Source organism: Apteryx mantelli, chromosome 27 (genome assembly GCF_036417845.1).
Source record: "Apteryx mantelli isolate bAptMan1 chromosome 27, bAptMan1.hap1, whole genome shotgun sequence".
Lineage (NCBI taxonomy): Eukaryota > Metazoa > Chordata > Aves > Apterygiformes > Apterygidae > Apteryx > Apteryx mantelli.
Window position 1 is genome coordinate 4,037,759 of NC_090004.1, and position 18,928 is coordinate 4,056,686.

At 47.1% G+C, this 18,928-nt stretch overlaps 1 protein-coding gene across 4 annotated transcripts in view; it reads right to left on the reverse strand.

The window, feature by feature from the left end:
- Positions 1 to 18,928, reverse strand: part of PHACTR4 (phosphatase and actin regulator 4) — a 70,347-nt gene that overhangs the window by 28,117 nt on the left and 23,302 nt on the right. For 3 of the 4 annotated variants that reach the window (XM_067311689.1, XM_067311690.1, XM_067311691.1), the window contains exon 2: positions 15,821 to 15,867. In XM_067311689.1, coding sequence (XP_067167790.1) covers positions 15,821 to 15,836 — 16 coding nt within the window. In that variant the 5' untranslated portion in view covers positions 15,837 to 15,867. Of the gene's footprint in view, positions 1 to 13,815; positions 13,889 to 15,820; positions 15,868 to 18,928 lie in introns of those variants that run through there. The other variant, XM_013944698.2, reaches the window with a different exon arrangement.

Genomic DNA, 18,928 nt, shown 5'->3' on the forward strand with positions numbered 1-18,928 from the left:
CATTTCTAGGCTGCTCAAAAACAGAGTGTATGGAAGAGTTATTAACAGCAGACACAATGGAAAGCAAGTGGTTAGGAAGCTGGGTAGTCAGTCTGAAAGGTCACAAGCCAACACGATGTGACGTTCTTCCTTTCTCCTCGTGTGGTATTAAAAGTCAGCCCAATAGTCAGTGTGGAAATGAAAAAGGTTATTTATAAGTCAGCTGGCATCACATTGTTTAGATCCCATGTACTGCAAAGAAAGTGCAAGTCTGGACGAGACACAAGTGAGGTAACTGTTCCTAAACCACATGATTTCCTTAACACTTCCTGTAGGAGTTTCCCATCTGGAAATTTTATTTCCTGCAGCATTCCAGGCCCCTTTACCCAGCAATTAGTCAGCACAGCCATAGCTGCTGCTCCATCCCAGAAAGCAAGGAGAACTGATCTAAAACAAGACTGTCTCCAAGCTAGTGGGATCACCACCATCGCATGCCACACAGTCTCCTTAGGGAAAGCCATTAACCCGCACAACACGACCCAGATGTTGAATGCGACTGAGCACAGCTGGAGGAAGAGCACTGCACCAAGCTCCGACTCAACAGGAGCCTCTGCCAGGCCCAGCAGCAGGACACCACCAACGAACCCACTGACAGCACCCTTGGCCTCACGTTTAGGAAGGAAATATAAAGCTGAGCACATGCTCCTGGAAAGTCTCATGATAATAACGGGTGTCACAAGGCCTGGGCTAAAGAAAATGCACTGTAGTGGGTCTGGGGCCAAGAGGCCCCATTTGTCTTTAAGGACAAAATAATCCCATAGCCTTGTTTTCTAATACTGGAAGAGTGACTTTCAACACGAGCAGATTTCAGCCAGGACTGAAAACATATCATCTTCAACGCTTCCTCACCATTCACTATAATTACTTACAACATAGGCTAAATATTTTCCTGTTTACAGGCCAGGGAATGCTAAGGAATGCAATACTGACAAAATTAAAGATTCAGTTACCTCTTGGCTAACTTGATTGCTGCAGTGATTCATGGCTATGCCATCTCTAGGCAAGGGAACCTCCAAAGCCGATGAACAACTTTTCTGAGCACCTTGAAGCGGCTTTAAAAGAAACACTGGTCAGAAGCCAAAGGAAGCACAGATATAGGATACATTCCAGAAAAGCATCAGGCATTAGTGAAGCAACAGCATATTCCCAACAGTCAAGCACTCAGAGGCAGGATACCCATCTGTCACTTCTAGCTATACTATTAGGAAGCAAAAACATGGAAAGGAAAATTACATTAATTATTCCATTGTTTAGGGAGAATCAGACACTGCATTTAACACTTTTTTTACCCATTTAAAACCACCATCTCCAACAGCAAAAATTAAGATATTCAGAGAAGAACCTATAAGCTAACGTCACCCAAGGCCTCCCACTGCAAAACACCAGAGATGGAGAATGAAACCACCACAGAACTACAGCATGGATCGAAAATACAGCACTTTCCAAAGCTGGAGCAGGCCTGTGCTTTTAGGACTGGCACAAGGCAAGTGCACAGCGCTCGTCCCAAGCGAACGGCTGCAGCACAGACGTGCCAGACACTCACATCCTCGGTTTGGGTGAACTCCTTCACGGGACAAGCATAACTCGCACAACATGCCGTATTCCCGAAGACTTTACAGCCTCGCGCAGACGTTATTCAAAATGACCGACCTCTTTGGAAAAGCGTTAAGTCCATCTACGCTCCCTATAAAACTGATGGGATAGCTCAAAGCACTACACGGAAAGCTGTAAATTAACAGCATGAATGATCCCAACAGCAAATATTAAGCCTCTAAATTAAATTCGTATTAAGCCTCAGAGGTAGCACTACATGTTTAACTCCAGAAGCTAGTCTGCAATGTATAGGCCAACGTTAAGAAGCTAATATCCCTCCTCTGTTTCATTAAGAGACTCATCCCAGATTTCTCTTCCTACCTCTATAATCCTTCAAGTAGGCAAACTATAGCATCAGCTAAAAACCTGCCTGCCCACAGGTGACTGGTGAGAAGGGCAGGGAGATCTTTCAGCAAAAGTCTCATTTCTTCTTTTCAAGGTTTCACAAAAAAGAATCTCAGCAAGCGCACTCACTTTTCACATCAGAAGATAAAACTGCAGCGAGACACTTCAGCATTTCCTCTGCCGCCTGAAAGGGCTCCCGGGGCAGGCGCACTGCACCAACAAGCTGGATTATCCTGCGACACCCAGAGCTCCTCAATCTGAGCTTATGTTTCTTCCAAATTCCTGCACAACGCCAGCCGGTGCCAGGGAACTCTACCATCCTACACGCGCTCGGCTCTGCCCAGGGAGACTTACAAAAGCGCTTTAGTTCAGCTTTTGGGGAACACCCAACTTCCCCACCGCACCTGCTCTGTTTCAATTATTGACTAGGCCAGAAACTCCTTATTAAAATGCAAGGCAAGTTTGGCACACAAGCTCAGCTTCTGATCATCTCAAGCAGATATATTTGGAAGCAAAACCCAAATCCTCTGCCACAGTTTAGGAATCAAGAGGAACTGCGGATAGACTTGGCTCAAGTCACTTATGAAATTCAGCAAGAAAAATAATTTGCACTTATGCAACTCCATAAGTTTTGAGATTTGCAACCACCACTATAGGTTCACGCACAAGCATCAGGTATAAAAGCTTCCTGCTTTCAGTGTAGTATGTTTTTACAAGCCATTTCTTCCAGCATGAATCTCACAGATAATTACAGGTTTGACCTCCGTCTATTGTTTCAAAAGGCATATTTGTGCAATGTGAATAAATATTTGCCCAATACTAAAAAACAGCTCCAAGAGAAACCCTTCCAGTTTATCAACTTTGTGATTCATGTTGATACAAGCTTTATTCTCTATTTAAGGAACGAGATAACGCTTGGGAAGTTCATCTTGTCAAATGTGTTTCATTAAACTACCATGGACCACCCTGAACAGTGGTGCATCCAGACCATGGGTCACACCCAGACAAGAGCATTCAGCAAGACACAGCCAGCAAACCTCAGCCTCAAATCCCCAAATATTTACAGTTGCTCAACAAGCAAGGTGTCTCTGAGCAGCAGCAAGGCTTAAGATTGAAAAATGTGGAGGAAAAGATTGCTGCTAACATGATTAAAGCCATGGTTTTGCGCCTTGAATTATCTCCTCCTTTACCCCTTTTGAACTGGCTCGCTTGGGAACAAGTTGTAGAGACCCAAAGGAGTTGAAAGCAAAACGCGAGCTCTCTCTGACCCTCTTCAGCTCCTTCTGAAATCCCAGTCCCTGCCCAAATGCATCTTTCTCTCCTACCAACACAAACAGCTCTTGCAAAAGCAAGACAGGAACAGAGACCAGCATCAAGCACCATCGCAGAACATGACCCAAAAAGCATACACGATCATTGCAAACAGGTAGCTTAGGTCATTAGACAGACACAGATCTGGTCCCCCAAACCAAACCCTGTTTATGCATCATGTTTGACTCACACAAGCTGTGGAGACAATGCCATGGCAATTGTTTACAGTGTCAAGGCCGTTTCATATAATTAAAGGAAATGTCAAGAGATGAGATAACACCAACTGAGATCAGGAGGAACAGCTAGTCGTAACCCTTGTAAGAAGCTGTTTTTCCCAGTTTGTTCCACCTACTGCAGATCCTTCCCATTCCACACACCTTCACCTAAGCCCCTCGCCCGGTGAGCGGCCCAGTCACTGCATATGTAAAGCACCAGCCATGACCGTGTTTAGGCACAAGTAGCATCGCAAAGCAGCAAAAGCCCCTGCTGAGCCTATCAAACCATGCTCCTGCCTACTCACGCTTGGCGTGGTTGCACGTGGGGCTGCAGATGGTCTCTCAGCACTGCTGCAGGTACTGCTGCCTAAAGGAAACAGGGTCAAATTCAAACAGGACTATTTCTGCCAGTGATGGGTTTGAGTGTAGCCCAGCATACAACCACTACAGTCCTGCAGGACAGGCTTTGAAATAGCCAGCTCAAATGCCAACAGCAGCCAGCTTGTAACAGCCATGAGCTCTGCAAGGACTAACTACTCAAATATTTACTTACCTGCTCAGACAAATTTTGCAGCGTAAGAGCTACAGCACACTACTATTTTGAGTACATAAGCTAACAAGCTTACAGCCAAGCTAGGAAGGTTCGGCTGTAACCTTACCCTCAACTGCAATGCAGATGACCCCCAAGTCAGTGGGCTAGACAGAGCAGCGTGATTCACCTCGCTCCTGCCCACGGGAGCCTTTGTAAGCTTCACACCTGCGTTATTAACCACCTCGAGATATGTCCTTGGATCAAAGAATCGCATGGCTAGAGATTAGTCAGCTATGAAGCTCCATGCTACGTCCCATGGCTCCACAATGTTGCGATGCACGCTTCCCGCTGCTCAAATAGGTCTCAAGCCAGCTGACTGGGGAGAAAGATCTTTTCGGGGAACATCAATATAACCTCCCCACCGTAGCACCCACCAAGGAGCTCCCGCCTCAAGACCCACAGTGCATAGACTTGGCAGCACCAGATCTCTAGCTCAGGTTTTCAGCTTACAGGCTGTGAACCCTGTGGTACAAGAGTTACCTTTAAGGGATCCAAAAAGAGAAGCCATTAATTTAAATATGTTCCTGCTTTTCTTAACTAACTTCACAGGAGTCTGTGCTTCCTGTCAGAAACTGTCCAATGGTGCACAAATGAAAGGCTGAAAACCATGACTCCAGTGAGCTTACTCTTCAAGTAATTGTTTTAGCAAGGATATGTTAGAGCAGATTTTTGAATTGGTGCACAAAATTTATTTAGTTATGGTATGCAAATGTAAACAAACCATTCCCCCCCCCCCCCCCGTGAACTTTGTCTGAAATATGAAGAATGTTCTCGTGCTGGATTCCCATTTAAATAAGTTTGCAGAAGGAGCTGCCTCCCTTGCTGTAAGAATGCCATCCCGGGGCTTCCTCCAAGGAGACTGAAATTACAGGGGACAACGAAGCCATCTAACCCCATTTACCGTAGCAACAGCAGGCTCCTGGGCACTTAACCCGAAACCCTAGCTGGTCCATTGGCTACATCAACCCACATCCCTCCTGCTGCCTTCCTTGAAGAAGCCCGGAAGCATGAGTCATTAGCAACCCTGCAGCCTGTTCCTGAAGCTCCTGGGAGCTTCCAAAATAATTCTCAAAACTGATCTTCACCTACATCAAGGGAGTAGAAAAAAATAAAGCCTCACAAAAATCTATAGTTCTTACTGAACTTCAGATCAGGTTCAACCAAAAAAAAAAAAAACCCCGAAAAAACAAAAAAACCCCAAAGCTTGGAAACTAAAAGCCAACTGATCCCTTAAAGGAGCTTTCCCATATTTATGGAAATTTCTAGTTTGGCACACAGGCATGGGCTCATTTAGTGGGTATTAGAGTGAAAAAGCAATTTCTACTGAGATGCTAAAAAAAGGTCTATTTCATTATTTATTCTGTAGCCAGAGGCTGAATTAAGAGAAAAATGTTTTTTCCTGACTTTGAAACTCAACTTAAATTCTAATTCTCACCAAGGTGCATGCCTTCAACCTCTTGTAAGATAAGCAATAGTCTGATTTCTGCCCCTAACCTCACGCAGAGCCATAAGTCATTAGGTTTTGCACTTCTGCAAGCCAAGGACGTAAGCTGACCTGGCAGCTAGAGCTCCATCATTCCCATTCACGACAACAAACCCTGCCTGAAATTCAGACCGCTAAACCTCGTAGGTCTGTGGGACCAACAGGAAAACAATCAAGTCTGTAACGAACATCAGCAAGAGACTGAATGTGCACTGGGGCTTCTTTTCTTCTCTCCCCTCCCTGCTTTATCATGCTTGGTTCTTCCGCTTTCCTGCATTGGTTACCTTGTAATTTATCAGACAGAAAGCTTAGAAAAACTCGGGACAATCCTTTTTTCAAACACCCGTTACTTTTGTTTAGAACGATTGCTACCAGCTATCAGGGATGCAAAATAAGCTTCCAAAAAAGAACCGCTTACGCTCTGGACAGGCAGATCCGTCAGGCCCAGTAAATACGACAGCCTGGGAACAGCCTCCAGCACAGGAACTTACTAAACGGCCGATTCCCGATGCCAGGAAGGCATGACGAAGGGAAGTCGCGTTTTATACTCGCCCTGGTTCTTGGCTTCTTTTTCTAAACATTTTTTTAGGAGCGGGCTCAAGGCATGTTTGCTGCGGAGGAGCGTATCGCCCCGTACAGGAACAGGGTGCTCATTACCCAGCTCGTTTTTCACAAAGCTCCAGCATCACCGGGGAACGGTGCCTCAGACGCCACCCACCGAAACCAGCTCTGGGAATATGAATCAGTACTTTCTCCTGACCACAAAAATAAGGAAAAAATCTGAACAGATACAGAGTGCTGAGGGTGCCAGACTCGCTAGAATAATCCCATTACAGAGTTACCCAGAACAAGCAGTTTGCTCAATATTTGAGGGAGATAACAGGATTAACTTCATGTTCAACATCATTTGAGCCTAATAATTGCAGAATCACTCCTAAGGCCCTAATGTCATTGATTCAACAGGGGATTCCCATCAACCCCCCAAAAGCCCTAGCTCAGAAAGCCTGTTCATTAGTGTCAGCATCTTAAGTTAATTACTTTCAGAGATTTTTCCTTCCCTCCCTAAAGCAAAATGTTACTTAACCCCTGCAACACAGTGGATGCTCGAGCAGAACAAACTTCTGTATTCCCCACAGGAAGGAACCATGCTTACTTTCCTAATTAGCGCTAATGTCTCAAAGATTTAACGTTAAGATCAAAGGGTTGGGGGGGGGGGTGGCTTTTTCAAAGTTTCAGTTGAACTGCAGCGGAAGTCATCTCCGAGGTTGGTGATAGCCCTCTTCCCTCATGTTCGAGAGCCAGCCGTGGATACCTGCTCACTTCTCTAACCTTCTCGACCATCCTCTCCTCCTCTCGGGAAGGTCATCGGCCCTTTGTGAATGCAGCCACCAGCAAACCCATCCAGCAGGGATCACTAGTCTTCAGGACCCATTTGCTTTGCCAGGTGATGGCTCGCTCTTAGACTAGCCTTGTAAATGAGACCCTTACTGCAGCCGTGCTGGGGAAGTAAAGGAAAAACAGACAAAGCGAACAGTACATTCAGCCATTTCCTAGCCTGCGGGAGAGCGGGGAAGAACCGCAAGAACTGGGCCGTGTTTTTCTAAGAGATTCTTACTTGGGACACAAAGTTATTAAATTCCACCTTTCCAAGAGCAGGGGGAGGCTTTTGTTCCATGCACTATACCAATTAAGCCGCTTATTATTTCGTCCCTATCCCGAAGCAATTACAGCATACCACCAAGCCACCCCCACCTCCGGGCTTGCTGCTGGCTTGCTGCCAGCAAGATTCAGCCTCCCCAGCCCCTGCTTGGCTGCATCGTCACCGCAGCGGCTTTCACAGTCCTCGTCCGGTTCCCGACCGAGGGTCTGCTCTCCCAGGGCAGCCCCGGGGGCGGGAGAGCCGCGCTCCCACCCGAACTCGCCTTCCCGCTGGTCTCACACCGATGTTACTCGAGCGCTGCAAAAACCACTGCGCTGACAGCAAACCGCTCTGGCAGAGGTTTGGAAAACTGCAGCCCCCGGGGCCGTGCTGCTTTTGGGGGAGAAGCAAGCGGAGAGAGCAGCCCCGCGCGGGGGGGGGGGGGGGGGTGAACAACCCCAAAGCCCCCGCAGGACGCCGGCGCCCCGCAGCCGGCCCAGTCGCGCCCGCCCCCTGGCGGCCGCAGCGCAGCGCCGCCGCGCCCGGCGCCGCCCCGACGGGTCCCCCCACGGCCTGGGGGGCGGCGGAAAGGGGGGGTCCCCACGGCCCGGGGGGGGACGGGGGGGACGTAAGTCTCCCAGGCAAGGTGCTGTCTCGGAGACAGCAGAGCCAGGCACGGATTCTAGGCTCCTTACGTGACTTTAGGGCAATTTATTTCTATTTCCGTCTCCGCAGATTTCCACTGTGACCAACTCCGCAAACACCTAGGTTAGCGGCAGCGAAGCTTCACGCGCCTGAGACAAAAGCAGGTTTCCAGGCTGAAATGGAAGAGCCTGACAAAACGCCAGAGACGCTGCAAGGAAATCTCCTTACAGCTGAGCTACTCCAATGTATAAGGCTTTGACTCATGCAGCCTTAAGACAATAGCTCAAATAGGAACAAGGATGCTGTTCTATAAAAGCCTGCAATGCCCAGCCGAGAAAGAAAATAGCCTGAGGACCAATTGAAGCAGGCTAAACAGATCTAGTAAGTGGAATTTAGCAAGTCTTGCAAACACTATTGCTTTTAATGAGCAGAGAAATACAAGTTTATTGTAACCCAGCTGGTAAGCCCTTTAGAGATTTTCAAGCCTATGCTTTCTGAAAGCAGACAAAAACCAGGCTGGATAAAGAGCAATATTCTTCCCGCGGTCCTTGATGACTGCGAAGCTAACCAAGTCATGGTTATCGCTTGTCCCATCGCAGTTGGCTCAGTCGCACACCTTTAAGCAAGCCAGGCAAGACAGCCGGCTTCTCGTCACACTTGAGCGCTTCAGGAGACAAAAGACACCTCCAGAAATCAGAGCCAGGCTTCTTTTCGACACAAACGCAACAGAAACAGATAAAGCAGTGACGTCAGCAGTGACACTGGGCAACTGGTGGCCGCCAGGCTGCCGCGAAGCAGAGCGGTGCCAGCACTGCAGCGTAGCGGAGCCTGAGACGCAGCTTGGCTCAGCCAACGGCTCAACTAACACCATTTTACAGCTCACAAGAGCAATAATGAGAACATTCAGCTGTTTGTTTTTTTTTTTAAAAAAAAGCCAGGCAGATTGCTGCTGTGTGAACAAGGATGAAAACAGTAATAACAAAAATCACTTCATTTATCCAAAACCCACTTACCTCTGGTTGCAGGGCAGGCTTCCCTTCTACCCCAATCCCAATAAAATCAGCTAGTTAAACCTCTCGACTGAGAATCTATGGACAAAACGTTTCGGAGAGCACTGTGAGCCTCCTCTCCCTTTTACCCATGGCAAATTTAAGGTCCAGCAGGTTGAAAACTAGAAATTCTCAGAATCCACCACTCCTGCTCCATGTCCTACTTACTGAACCACAGTAACTCCACACTCACTATTTTACAGCGAATCAGCCTGAACTATCCGGAGGATTGATTACATGTCCTACAACGTCTTATCTCTTAATACAAGGAAAAAGATTGTTCGACTCGATCACAAAGCAGTTCAGCAGGTATGACATTTCTCACAACACCAGCCTTTGCTACTATCTTGCTCCTGCCAGCCTGCAAGGCCGAAGCATCTCATTCCCAGCACATCCGCGGCTTAGCCACTAAACCCTAAACCCAGCAAAATTAACCTCCACTTTCCTCCTGGCAGAGCTATCTGTAGAAACCGCATTGCAATTTGCTACAACAGCTCTAGGAGTCGCTTGAAATGGGGTGCCATGGAATTACACGGTCTCCAGAGGGTCAGCAAATAATCTCTGCAAAACACTTGCTTATAGATCAGGAGAGAAAAGCTGCAAGAGTTCAGACGCCAGCTCAGACCAGGGGGGCTCTGTTGTTTTGGTGGATTTATTTGGGGGCGAGGGGGGGAAATTGTTGGGTCTTCATTTTTCTAAATGCCACAGTGACTAATTGATGCATAACTGATCTGAATTATTTGCAAATGCAGAAGGACAAAACAGACATCCCATTAACTGCCCCAAGCACCCTGGCAGCACTCGGCAAATTCTTTACACTGAACTAGAACGTCCACTGCAAATTTAAGAACAAAAGGCTACTAGGAGAGTGTCCCAATGTATTTTGCTATCTTGACAAGCGCAGTCAACCTATCCGCTAACCTACGTGAAAGCGTTATCCTAAGTGTTGTGAACTGCATCTTGTTTAAAAGTCAAACGGTCTCAGATGAGATCAGTACAAGCCTCTGGTAGATTTGACTGAGGAACAGTAGGATGCATGCTTGCAAATTAGCATACTTCGACTGTAATTAAATGTTTAATCTGAGGCACTTTTACCACTTTGGCTCTCTATTATATTGCATGAAACAGTTATATTACTATATACATAATTCATAGCACCTCATAAGGGAATCACAGCTTCTGTATCTTCCTGGAAGAAAAGCCTGTTCTTTTGTTATGGAACAAGCATTATAAAGAGATTTCCACTGGCTGGCTAGCATTAACTGCTCCTCTCTGGCAGTCTTCAGAGCTCTGCGACAGTGAAGTACCCTAACATTGTAATGGTCTAAGTTTGGCTCTGTAGATCAAAACCAGAAAACAGTGACTGGCGTCTCCAGCAGCCTAGTTTAAACTAAAAAGCACATCTTCAAAGCACTTTAGTTTAACATAAAAGTGCCCATTTGACAAATTTCCCCTAAATACTCACAAATGGTTGGTTAAAACGTCTGTCCTGGCAGCAGCCTAGAAGCAGCTGATTTCCAGTTAAACCTTAGTCATCAAAAGGGGATTCCCACCAAGCCAGACTAGCACCAACAGCAAGCGTGAGAATCCTTGAAATCAGAGGTTGGCCATTCATCCAAATTCTCCAGCAAATGCAAAGAATGATACAAAGTGCCCTCCGCCTCACATTCTCCCCTCCTGCCCTCGCCTGGAGGCTTCTTCCCCTTTAAAGTGCATTACCTAAAGTACCAGCATGACTGTCCTAGACATCTAAAGCCTTGCTATTTTTCTGAAGAACACAAGACAGCACAGACAGCAGCACGTTATTTCCCTCCCCGTCCTTCCTCCATCCTGACACCCTGTGGCAATCGCCATCAAATTGGCAAGGGCAGCATGGACCGAGGCCTTCTCCCCACGCAGGCAGCTGCGGCGCTTGCAAAGTCCTCACCGCTGCCACCAGCCTCCCATGCGCCACCTCGGATCGTCAGGAACTCGTGCTCGTCAGGAACTCGTGCTCGTGACCTCTCTCACGAGATTCAAACTAACAACCTACATGCAAAACCTTTTTACATCTAACTAGCCACTCCCCACGCTTTCAGCTGAAAGCGCTGCTAAAAACAAAGGGCTACAGAAACAAAGGAATAGAGGGAAGGCAGGCACTTGGCAGGCACCTTCGAAGCAGAAAAATGGTTTTCAAGAGCAGGTTTGCTTTGCTCGTAATAGACTTTGCCGGTCTGAAGTCTTCTGTTCTCTTCTACCTACGCCTGTCTACCCGGAGGAGACACCAAGCTTGGGGAGCCTTTTTAAAGAGCAGCAGGGAGAAACCCCAGCAGGAAGCAAGAAGGAACCCACACACGATCCAGGCATCATCCAGGGGCAAAGCAAAGTTATTTCCAGGCACCGATGCAGCAGGCTGATGGAGCTTGCAATTAAAGTGCCTTTGGGACAGGACTTTAGCAGTGTATTCACCCAGCACAGCACCTTCGCTATTGCACTATTGCATCCATTCCCCTTCTGAGCATTAGTCTTTTAAAAGGCAGCACTAACAGAACCCACTTGGACAATCTAGTCCTGGAATAGCTCCATACACTTCTTTAATCTCAAACTTTCTTTCAGGCAGCAATTGGCAAACACTAAAAAAGTGTTACTTGTACAGATATGCTTTTAATCAGAAGTGATCTAAAAATCCTGTCACCCATACACCCTCACTGATGGTGCATTCTGTTTGCACCTTGGCCATCAATCTCAGAGCAGCTGAAGGCATTGCTCTCATTTTAATGGATTAAAAAAACAGGAATCAGGTAGCTTGCTGTGCATCCTGCCAGGAATGAGTAGCAGAGCTGGTGGAATAAGTAGCAAGCATTCACATTTCTAGTCCTTTCCTTTGCTCAGACTATATTTGTAGTGCAAGTCTCCAAAAGCAGCAGATTCATATCACACTGGTTTCCTTATGAGGCATGTAGCCCAGAAGTCAGCATAGATGCTAGAACAAATTACTTTGTTTGCACAAAGGTTAGGGACTTGAGTATTTCATAATGATTAACACAGGCCTATTTTTTAGTAGGGAAAGAATTGGGGGGGAAAAAGCATGACAGGAGGCAAATGGGATGAAAGACAGCCTTGAATAAAGAAACAACTGTGGAAGACTCTTAAAGCACCCAAACATTTAAAGTTTCAAGTGCTACCCTAAAAAGAAGCAGCTTTGGGTAAGAGTCTGGGCATGCAAAAGTCTACTTTACTGATCTCCCGACAGGCTTCGCAATCGTTTGACAGTCAGATCTTCTAGGGAAGCTCCAAAAAGCTTCACCCCAATTCCTGCAGAGTAAGTGCCTAGCCACAGGCAGAAACTGCAAACAGAGTAAATGTGAGTTCTGAAGCACAGGAGGGAGGAGGATCCAACAGCAAACACTTCCCACGAAAAAAGGCATTGCTACGCTCCCTGCACAGCTCTTCATAAATGATTAGCTCAGACATTACTGGGCAAGCAAACTGCAGCCCTGTTGGACTGACCCAGCATGGAAACACCACAGCAGAGCTTTCAACCAACCATCAGCGTAAGGTGAGACTTGCCCTGCCAAGCATAGAAAGCTCCCACTTCTGAAATACTTGCTTTTGAAGATCACTGAGACTTACAGGCAGATAAAATGCCAGATCTTAAGAAGATCCCTTCACTAAGAAAAAGGCCCAAACCTTTAGTTCATGTAGCCCTAAGAGTAGAGAATAGCTTTTGGAAGAGGATCTGGACAGTGACAGTGTGGGCAGCAAATGGGACAGCGGAAATAAGCTCCAAAAATAGAATATGATGCTGCACCCTCACCACACCAACAGGAAGGATCTGAAAAAGGGAAGGTATTCCAGTGATATTTCCCTTCAGCAAGTTACTTGTGTAGGTGGGACCTCTAGAAGGCCTTGCAGAGAGGGGAGACTTGGCCCCAGCTCTGTGCGTATATTTAGAAACCATTTATTCCTCTCACTAACCTCTGTCCTCCCACCCAGCTCACGGGGCTCAGCTGACGGTTCGACAGCAGCACACTCCCACCGCAGACTATGCGTGGCTGTGCCCTGACTTAACACCGATGCGCAGTAGCTATTATCACCACCTCTCAGCGCCCACACGCGACCTCGTGAGCTCCCACCACTTCAACCTTCCTTCCACCTCCAGGAGGTTTCACAGCACCGTTCGCTAGCTGAAGGCTCAGGCAGACAAGCTACGCAAGCTTCTGCACCTTCAACAGTTTATGCAGCCGTTAGGCCAATGACCGCTCACACAACCTGCAGCAAAGCTCAGTTTTGCCTAGTCCACCATCAGAGAGAAAAACCATCATCTGATGCTGCCCTAGCCACAGCACACATGCATGTCCAGATTACCGCACATCAGCCGATATGCAGTAACAAGCTACAGTAACTTGCTCAGGACCAAGTCCCAAGACTTGCAAGAAGCTACTCCATACTCTTCTCTATACTCAAAAATCCTACCCGAGGTAGGGTAGAGAGCAAACTTTAAGTTGTACACCTGTTCTAAAATAACCGCATATAGACAAGCTCTGAGACTTCACTGCAGCTGCCTGGAGACCATGCTTCCACTAGTCTTCAGGGATGAGCATGAATTAAAATCTGAAGACAACAGCAAATTTCATTTTTAATTAGCCAGGGCAGTCAGCCAAGGAGGAGCTCCCCCGCCCACCCCTGGCTAGCGAAGCCTGACAGCTAAAAGGATTTATGCTTCACTGTGCAGTCCCAGCGGCCATTCGGAGCACACCAACTCTGAACATGCGCCAGTGCAGTTAAAACAAAAGCCAGCATGCAGCATCGTGCGTGCAGTTAATATACAACCAGTTAAGGCCAGCGATACAGCAAAGCCCCAGGCTTCGCAGGAACAAAGGGCAGCAGCTTCAGCCCAGCTCCTGCGCACAGCTCCACCTTACCTCACCTCCAGTCACGCTGCCGGGAACAGAACCAGGAGTCCCGAGCTCAGCAGCACTTGGAGAATGAGCATCCTTAAAAGCAAAGTGATTTAAAAAACAACAACAAACCCATCTGTTTATTCTGCCATTTACACGGGGCCCGTAGCTCCCAGCGCTAACAAGACAAACCCAGAAAGCTCCACAATCAGCTGTGGGGGGAATCTGTGCACGCAACAAAGATCAAATGCCAATGCTCTATCCTAAACTTGCACAGCTGAATTTGTTCGGAGGGAAAGGGGAGTTAATTCTCATCGAGTTAGAAAGATGGAAACAGAGCAGAAAGCTTTCCGCATCCTAAGCCACCAGGTCTGCCCAAATCAGGAGTTGAAGCAGCAAGTGACCTCGATAGGCTGTAATGCCATGGCTCCTGGACCTATCCAAAAAATGGAGTTCAGCTGCACATGAAGAGGGACAAAAAGCTGTGATATGGACACAGCTGGCTGCTGACAGTCCCAACAGAGGCCGAGTCCAGGTAAGTTGAGCCCACAGCATTGCTCAAAGCCATCCCATTAATGCAGACTGCAGAGATGGAAGAATTCGCCCTGCTGTCATCTGTGCTTTGTCCTGACGCTGAAGAGGGAGCTGCCATCTCCACAGCCACTGCTTTGACATCAGCTGCCAGCACCATGCTCACTCCCCCCACCCCTTAAGCAAAAAATCATTGGGATTAGTTTGCCACAAGCAAATCATAAGGGAGAGTAATCATCACAGATTAAATGTGCATCTTACAGGCTAACACTTAGAGAGCACAGCAGCAATTCTTGCCACCAGGGTTATTAGCGTGACATGTTTTTACGCATGTACGCTTGGCTCATAGCTGTTCCACGTGTGCCACTGGGTTCCAGCAGACCAGCTCTCCATGAAGTCAAACTGGCCTTCCCAAGACAGGCCTGGTACATCTGTCACGCTGGGAACGCCACACTGATGAGAAGTAGGTTGAGTCTCAAGTTTTAAGGATGGCATCGCCTGGCTCATAGGAATAATCCAGAAACAACATCTGTGGTCAGAGTTGCACTTCACTACGAGCTCAGAGTCACCAACTGCACAGCTGCCCTTTCCATGATAATTTAATGACAGAGTTATGAAAAGGGGGCTTTCCTACATCCAGTGCCAACTGGAGATTTGCTATGGTTTCATCTGAGATGATTCAACGTTTCTTATGTTTGCCAGCAGCAACTGCAAGAGGTAACACCATGTTCCATGAGATGCAAGGTTAATATGCTTAAGGGAGACTGGCTTCCCAAGGTGCAGGCAAGAGCTTTCATGCAAATCCCATTTCAACAGTAAGAAAAATGGCTATTTAACCATTGTCTTCCATAGCCATTTTAGACAAACAGGAGGAAAAGTCATTCACAAGCACTTATCCTATGTCAAAATCTACCACTTTTAGTTGCAACTAAACCCAGCTTCAGTTTAACCCAATGACCAGTTTACTTGCCTCATGGCAAGCAATACATAGTGCCTAAAGCAACAGCTTTAAAGTCAAGTTTTGTTTAATTAAAAAAAAATCCTAGATCTTTTGCAAGACAGAACAGCCTAGGGAAATAAACACAGGAAGAGAAGTCAGGAGCTACCATTGAGCTAATCCTTCTTTTTGGCTTGCAGCGTGGCTTGTTCAAATCACTTACCAGCTCAATGCCTCTAGCCTCCTACCTATTAGAAAAAGGGGATACTGCTTTGTTTTCAAGAGCTTGGGATGCTCAGGAGACTTGTATTCCAGTTCTCACAGATGAGAGATTTCAAAAAAAGATCTTTCAGACTTACAGTACAGTTTTGATCTGGTCCATGCCATTACCACAGTAGAGCAGCAACTGATGCATCTGCCCAAGCAATCTTATTTTCTAACCACCATTTACATTTGAATTGAAGATCCAAAGTTTAAAGCAATAAGGCTCTTTATGGTATTTAACCAAGGAAGAACGAACAGATCCACAACCTGCAGTATGATATCTAAGCGTGGACTTACCAATGTTATCTTCCATTCCTCTTGCACGGTAGCTTGCTGAGCAATTCCTACAAAAACAGGGAACAAGATCAACACACAAATTAAAATTTCACGTGTGACTAAAGCCAAGGTTTAGTTTCATTTCCCTATCAGCTCTGGTCAGCCTATGTGTAACTAGTGTGTGGGGAACTCAAAGCAGAAAATATGCCCCAGCAAACTAGAGCATGACATCTTCACCCCTCTGGTGAAGCACAGTAAGAATTTCCATCGAGGAACAGCCCAGGGAAGGTACAGGTTGCCAGATGTCATGGGTTTGTTGCTATTTCACATCAGCAGAGACCACAAAAAGCACACATGCCGTCCTTCTTTCACTCTCTGAATACTTTGAAGATTTTAGTAGCCTCTAAACACGCACATGCGCTGTGTTGGAAAGAAAGGTTAAGCAAAGTTAAGGTGTAACTAATGCAAAGCATCAAACATTTGTTCCCAGGGAAAAATCCCGCATCTGTGTCTTCAAGCAGGCATGTGTCTGCTGTAAAGGGAACAACAAACGCTTACTTAGCAAAGACAGAATGGCACGTGCACAGGAAGTATTTTAGAAGTCACACAAGATCAAGACAGTTTTGAATGCATTGGGAAAGAGGACAAAAAGGAGAAATTAGGATTTCAGTAACAAAACCCAGCTTTTCTCTGGAGAAAGTTCTGAAGTGAGATACAAGAGGAACTAAGTTTGGGGAAATGAGGAGACATCTTCATTCCCGTACACTTATGTAGCACAATAAAAACACGCTTGGCATTTTAGAAAAAAGCTCTTTTGTCCTGAAGAGCTAGCATGTCAAATTAAGACAACCACAATACAAGATGTCAACAGGCACCGCATGGGGTACTTGGGAAAGAGCTACAAAATCAGCTCGTTCCACAGACCTGCAGTCAAAGCTAGCTTTTATCCACAGCTCATTTCTGCCTAAGCCTTCCCTGCTACACCTAGAACATCTCATCACCTTAGCTCCCAACAGCTAAGCAGCGCTAGCACAATTAGTTGGCTGTAAAACAAGTCATCCCCATCTTATGGAATTATCTGACTTTAGAGCCCGTGACCAGCTTGCACGAGAGCATCGGCATGGTGGGGCTGCGCTGTCAGAGGAGATAACCCCACCGCAGCTTCGCTGAAAGTGCATCTGAACAAGCTATCGCCAGCAGGGCTTTCCGCTTTGCTTTGCTGAACCGCGTGGGTGGAACATGCCTTTTGATCAGGCAACCACGCTCTAGGCTACTTCTCTGCGCTGCAGTTAGGACACTCTTGCAGCAATAGTCTTAGATGGGGGAAACAACCCTTGACAACAGAGACATTAAACTATCAAAGTGCTACTGGCAAACACAGCTTTTTAAGCAGTTTAGCAAAGAGAAGCTATATCCGTGCACAGACTTCTGGGCAGCAAGTTGGTCACCCAAGCGCATCAGATGGTCTTCATGTCAGAGGCAAATAATCCTGAAGCTACTTGGGAAACACCTCAAGAATCCCTCCAGCTCGACCCACTAACACTTAAAATACAACTAACATTTATACGCACTAGGGACACGTGATTTGGTATATCCATGTGATATGCCTCTTCTACACACTGCATCACCAAGGACACTACCTGCAAAAACCAGAATGACTGCTACACATTAAAAGCAGGAGCACCATAAGGGTTTTACTAGTCTCGGTATCAACTCGGTGTCTTCACGCAAATCTAAACCCTCAGTTCGCAGCAGCTCCAGTGCACAGGGCATTTGTGGGTCAAGTTTCCCTGCCCGTGCTTTCAGTAAGCCCTTTCTGAGAAGGAAAAGTAGAAGAGAAACCAAAATAGACATCTCAAAATCTACTTTAACCTCGGCATAGATGATAGCAACTCTCCTACTCCCTCAAAACCCACCGGGGAGTTCAGTTCAATTTGCCTTTCAAGGGCATTCCTGCACAGGCTGCGCTGAGCTCTGCACATAACACGGGGCGTATGTGTGACTGGAATACTAATCCTGCCCACCCGTGCCCCACCGGCCACTCGCCGTACCTACGCCAAGGACAGCTGTCACAGCCTGACAGCACCGCTGGTACCCGGATGAGGACGGATCCTTCTGAGCATAACACTAAATCTGATTATTAATATAAGGAGCATAGAAAGCACATCAGAGAAGTGACGTGATCTGAGGTTAGAGCAAGAGTAAGCAGAGTCGGGATTCCTGGCACTTCCATGAGGATGCCAAAGCAGGACCGTACGTCTACGCCTGTGCTAAGAAACCAGGCATGCGCTCGCTGAAGCAACGGATTAACTAGGGCATATCCTGCTGCCAAGATTAACCAGGACTGGCTCATTTGGGAGCTGTATCCTGCAATGGTTTGAGATAACCTGTCCCATAGAACAAAACTGACTTTTATCCCCTGCTGTCAGGTGTTTCCCTCCTCCCTGAAGCCAGCAGCAAGCCTGAGAAAACTTGGATTTTACATTTCCTTTAGCACGACACATGCTACAGCTCCCCTGAATATTCATGCTCTCCTAGTGTTCGGGCATTCTTGAATCTTACTCTGGGCCTGCGACAGCCGCGTGAAATTTCTCTGCCGCGGGAGAGCAGCACGTTCCCGGCACAGCACGGCTCCCGTGGTGCTTTGGAGCGCCCCGCTTCGCCGTGCGGCTGCTCCACGTCGCGGCGAGCACAAGCGCCACCTTCGCCTGGCTTGTTAGTTTGAACACTTCGCTCATTTTTTTTTTCAGCTCGTCGTACCAATTTAAGAATATATTCTTGCTCCTTTGACCCGTTTCTGAACCCTCACCGGCAAGGGGACAGCTTTTTTCCAGCTAGGCAGCTAATTCGCACGCAATAGAAAATGACTGGTTCACCGTGGCGCTGCAGTATTTTCTACACTGTTCTCTATCCCTTTCCCTCAGTTTTAACACACTCTCTGCCGAAGCAGGGAATTTCGTCTCTCCTAGCTCTGCCCATTTGCGTAGCTCAGCTGCATCCTTCCCAGGGTGCGGTCCCATGGCAGCTTAAATGGACCAAAGTCCAGGCCCCAGGTCTCCTCCCATACTTGTTCCCACCTCCTTCCCGGCACCAGCACTCATCCAGCTGCACAGCGAGCAAGCTGACCCA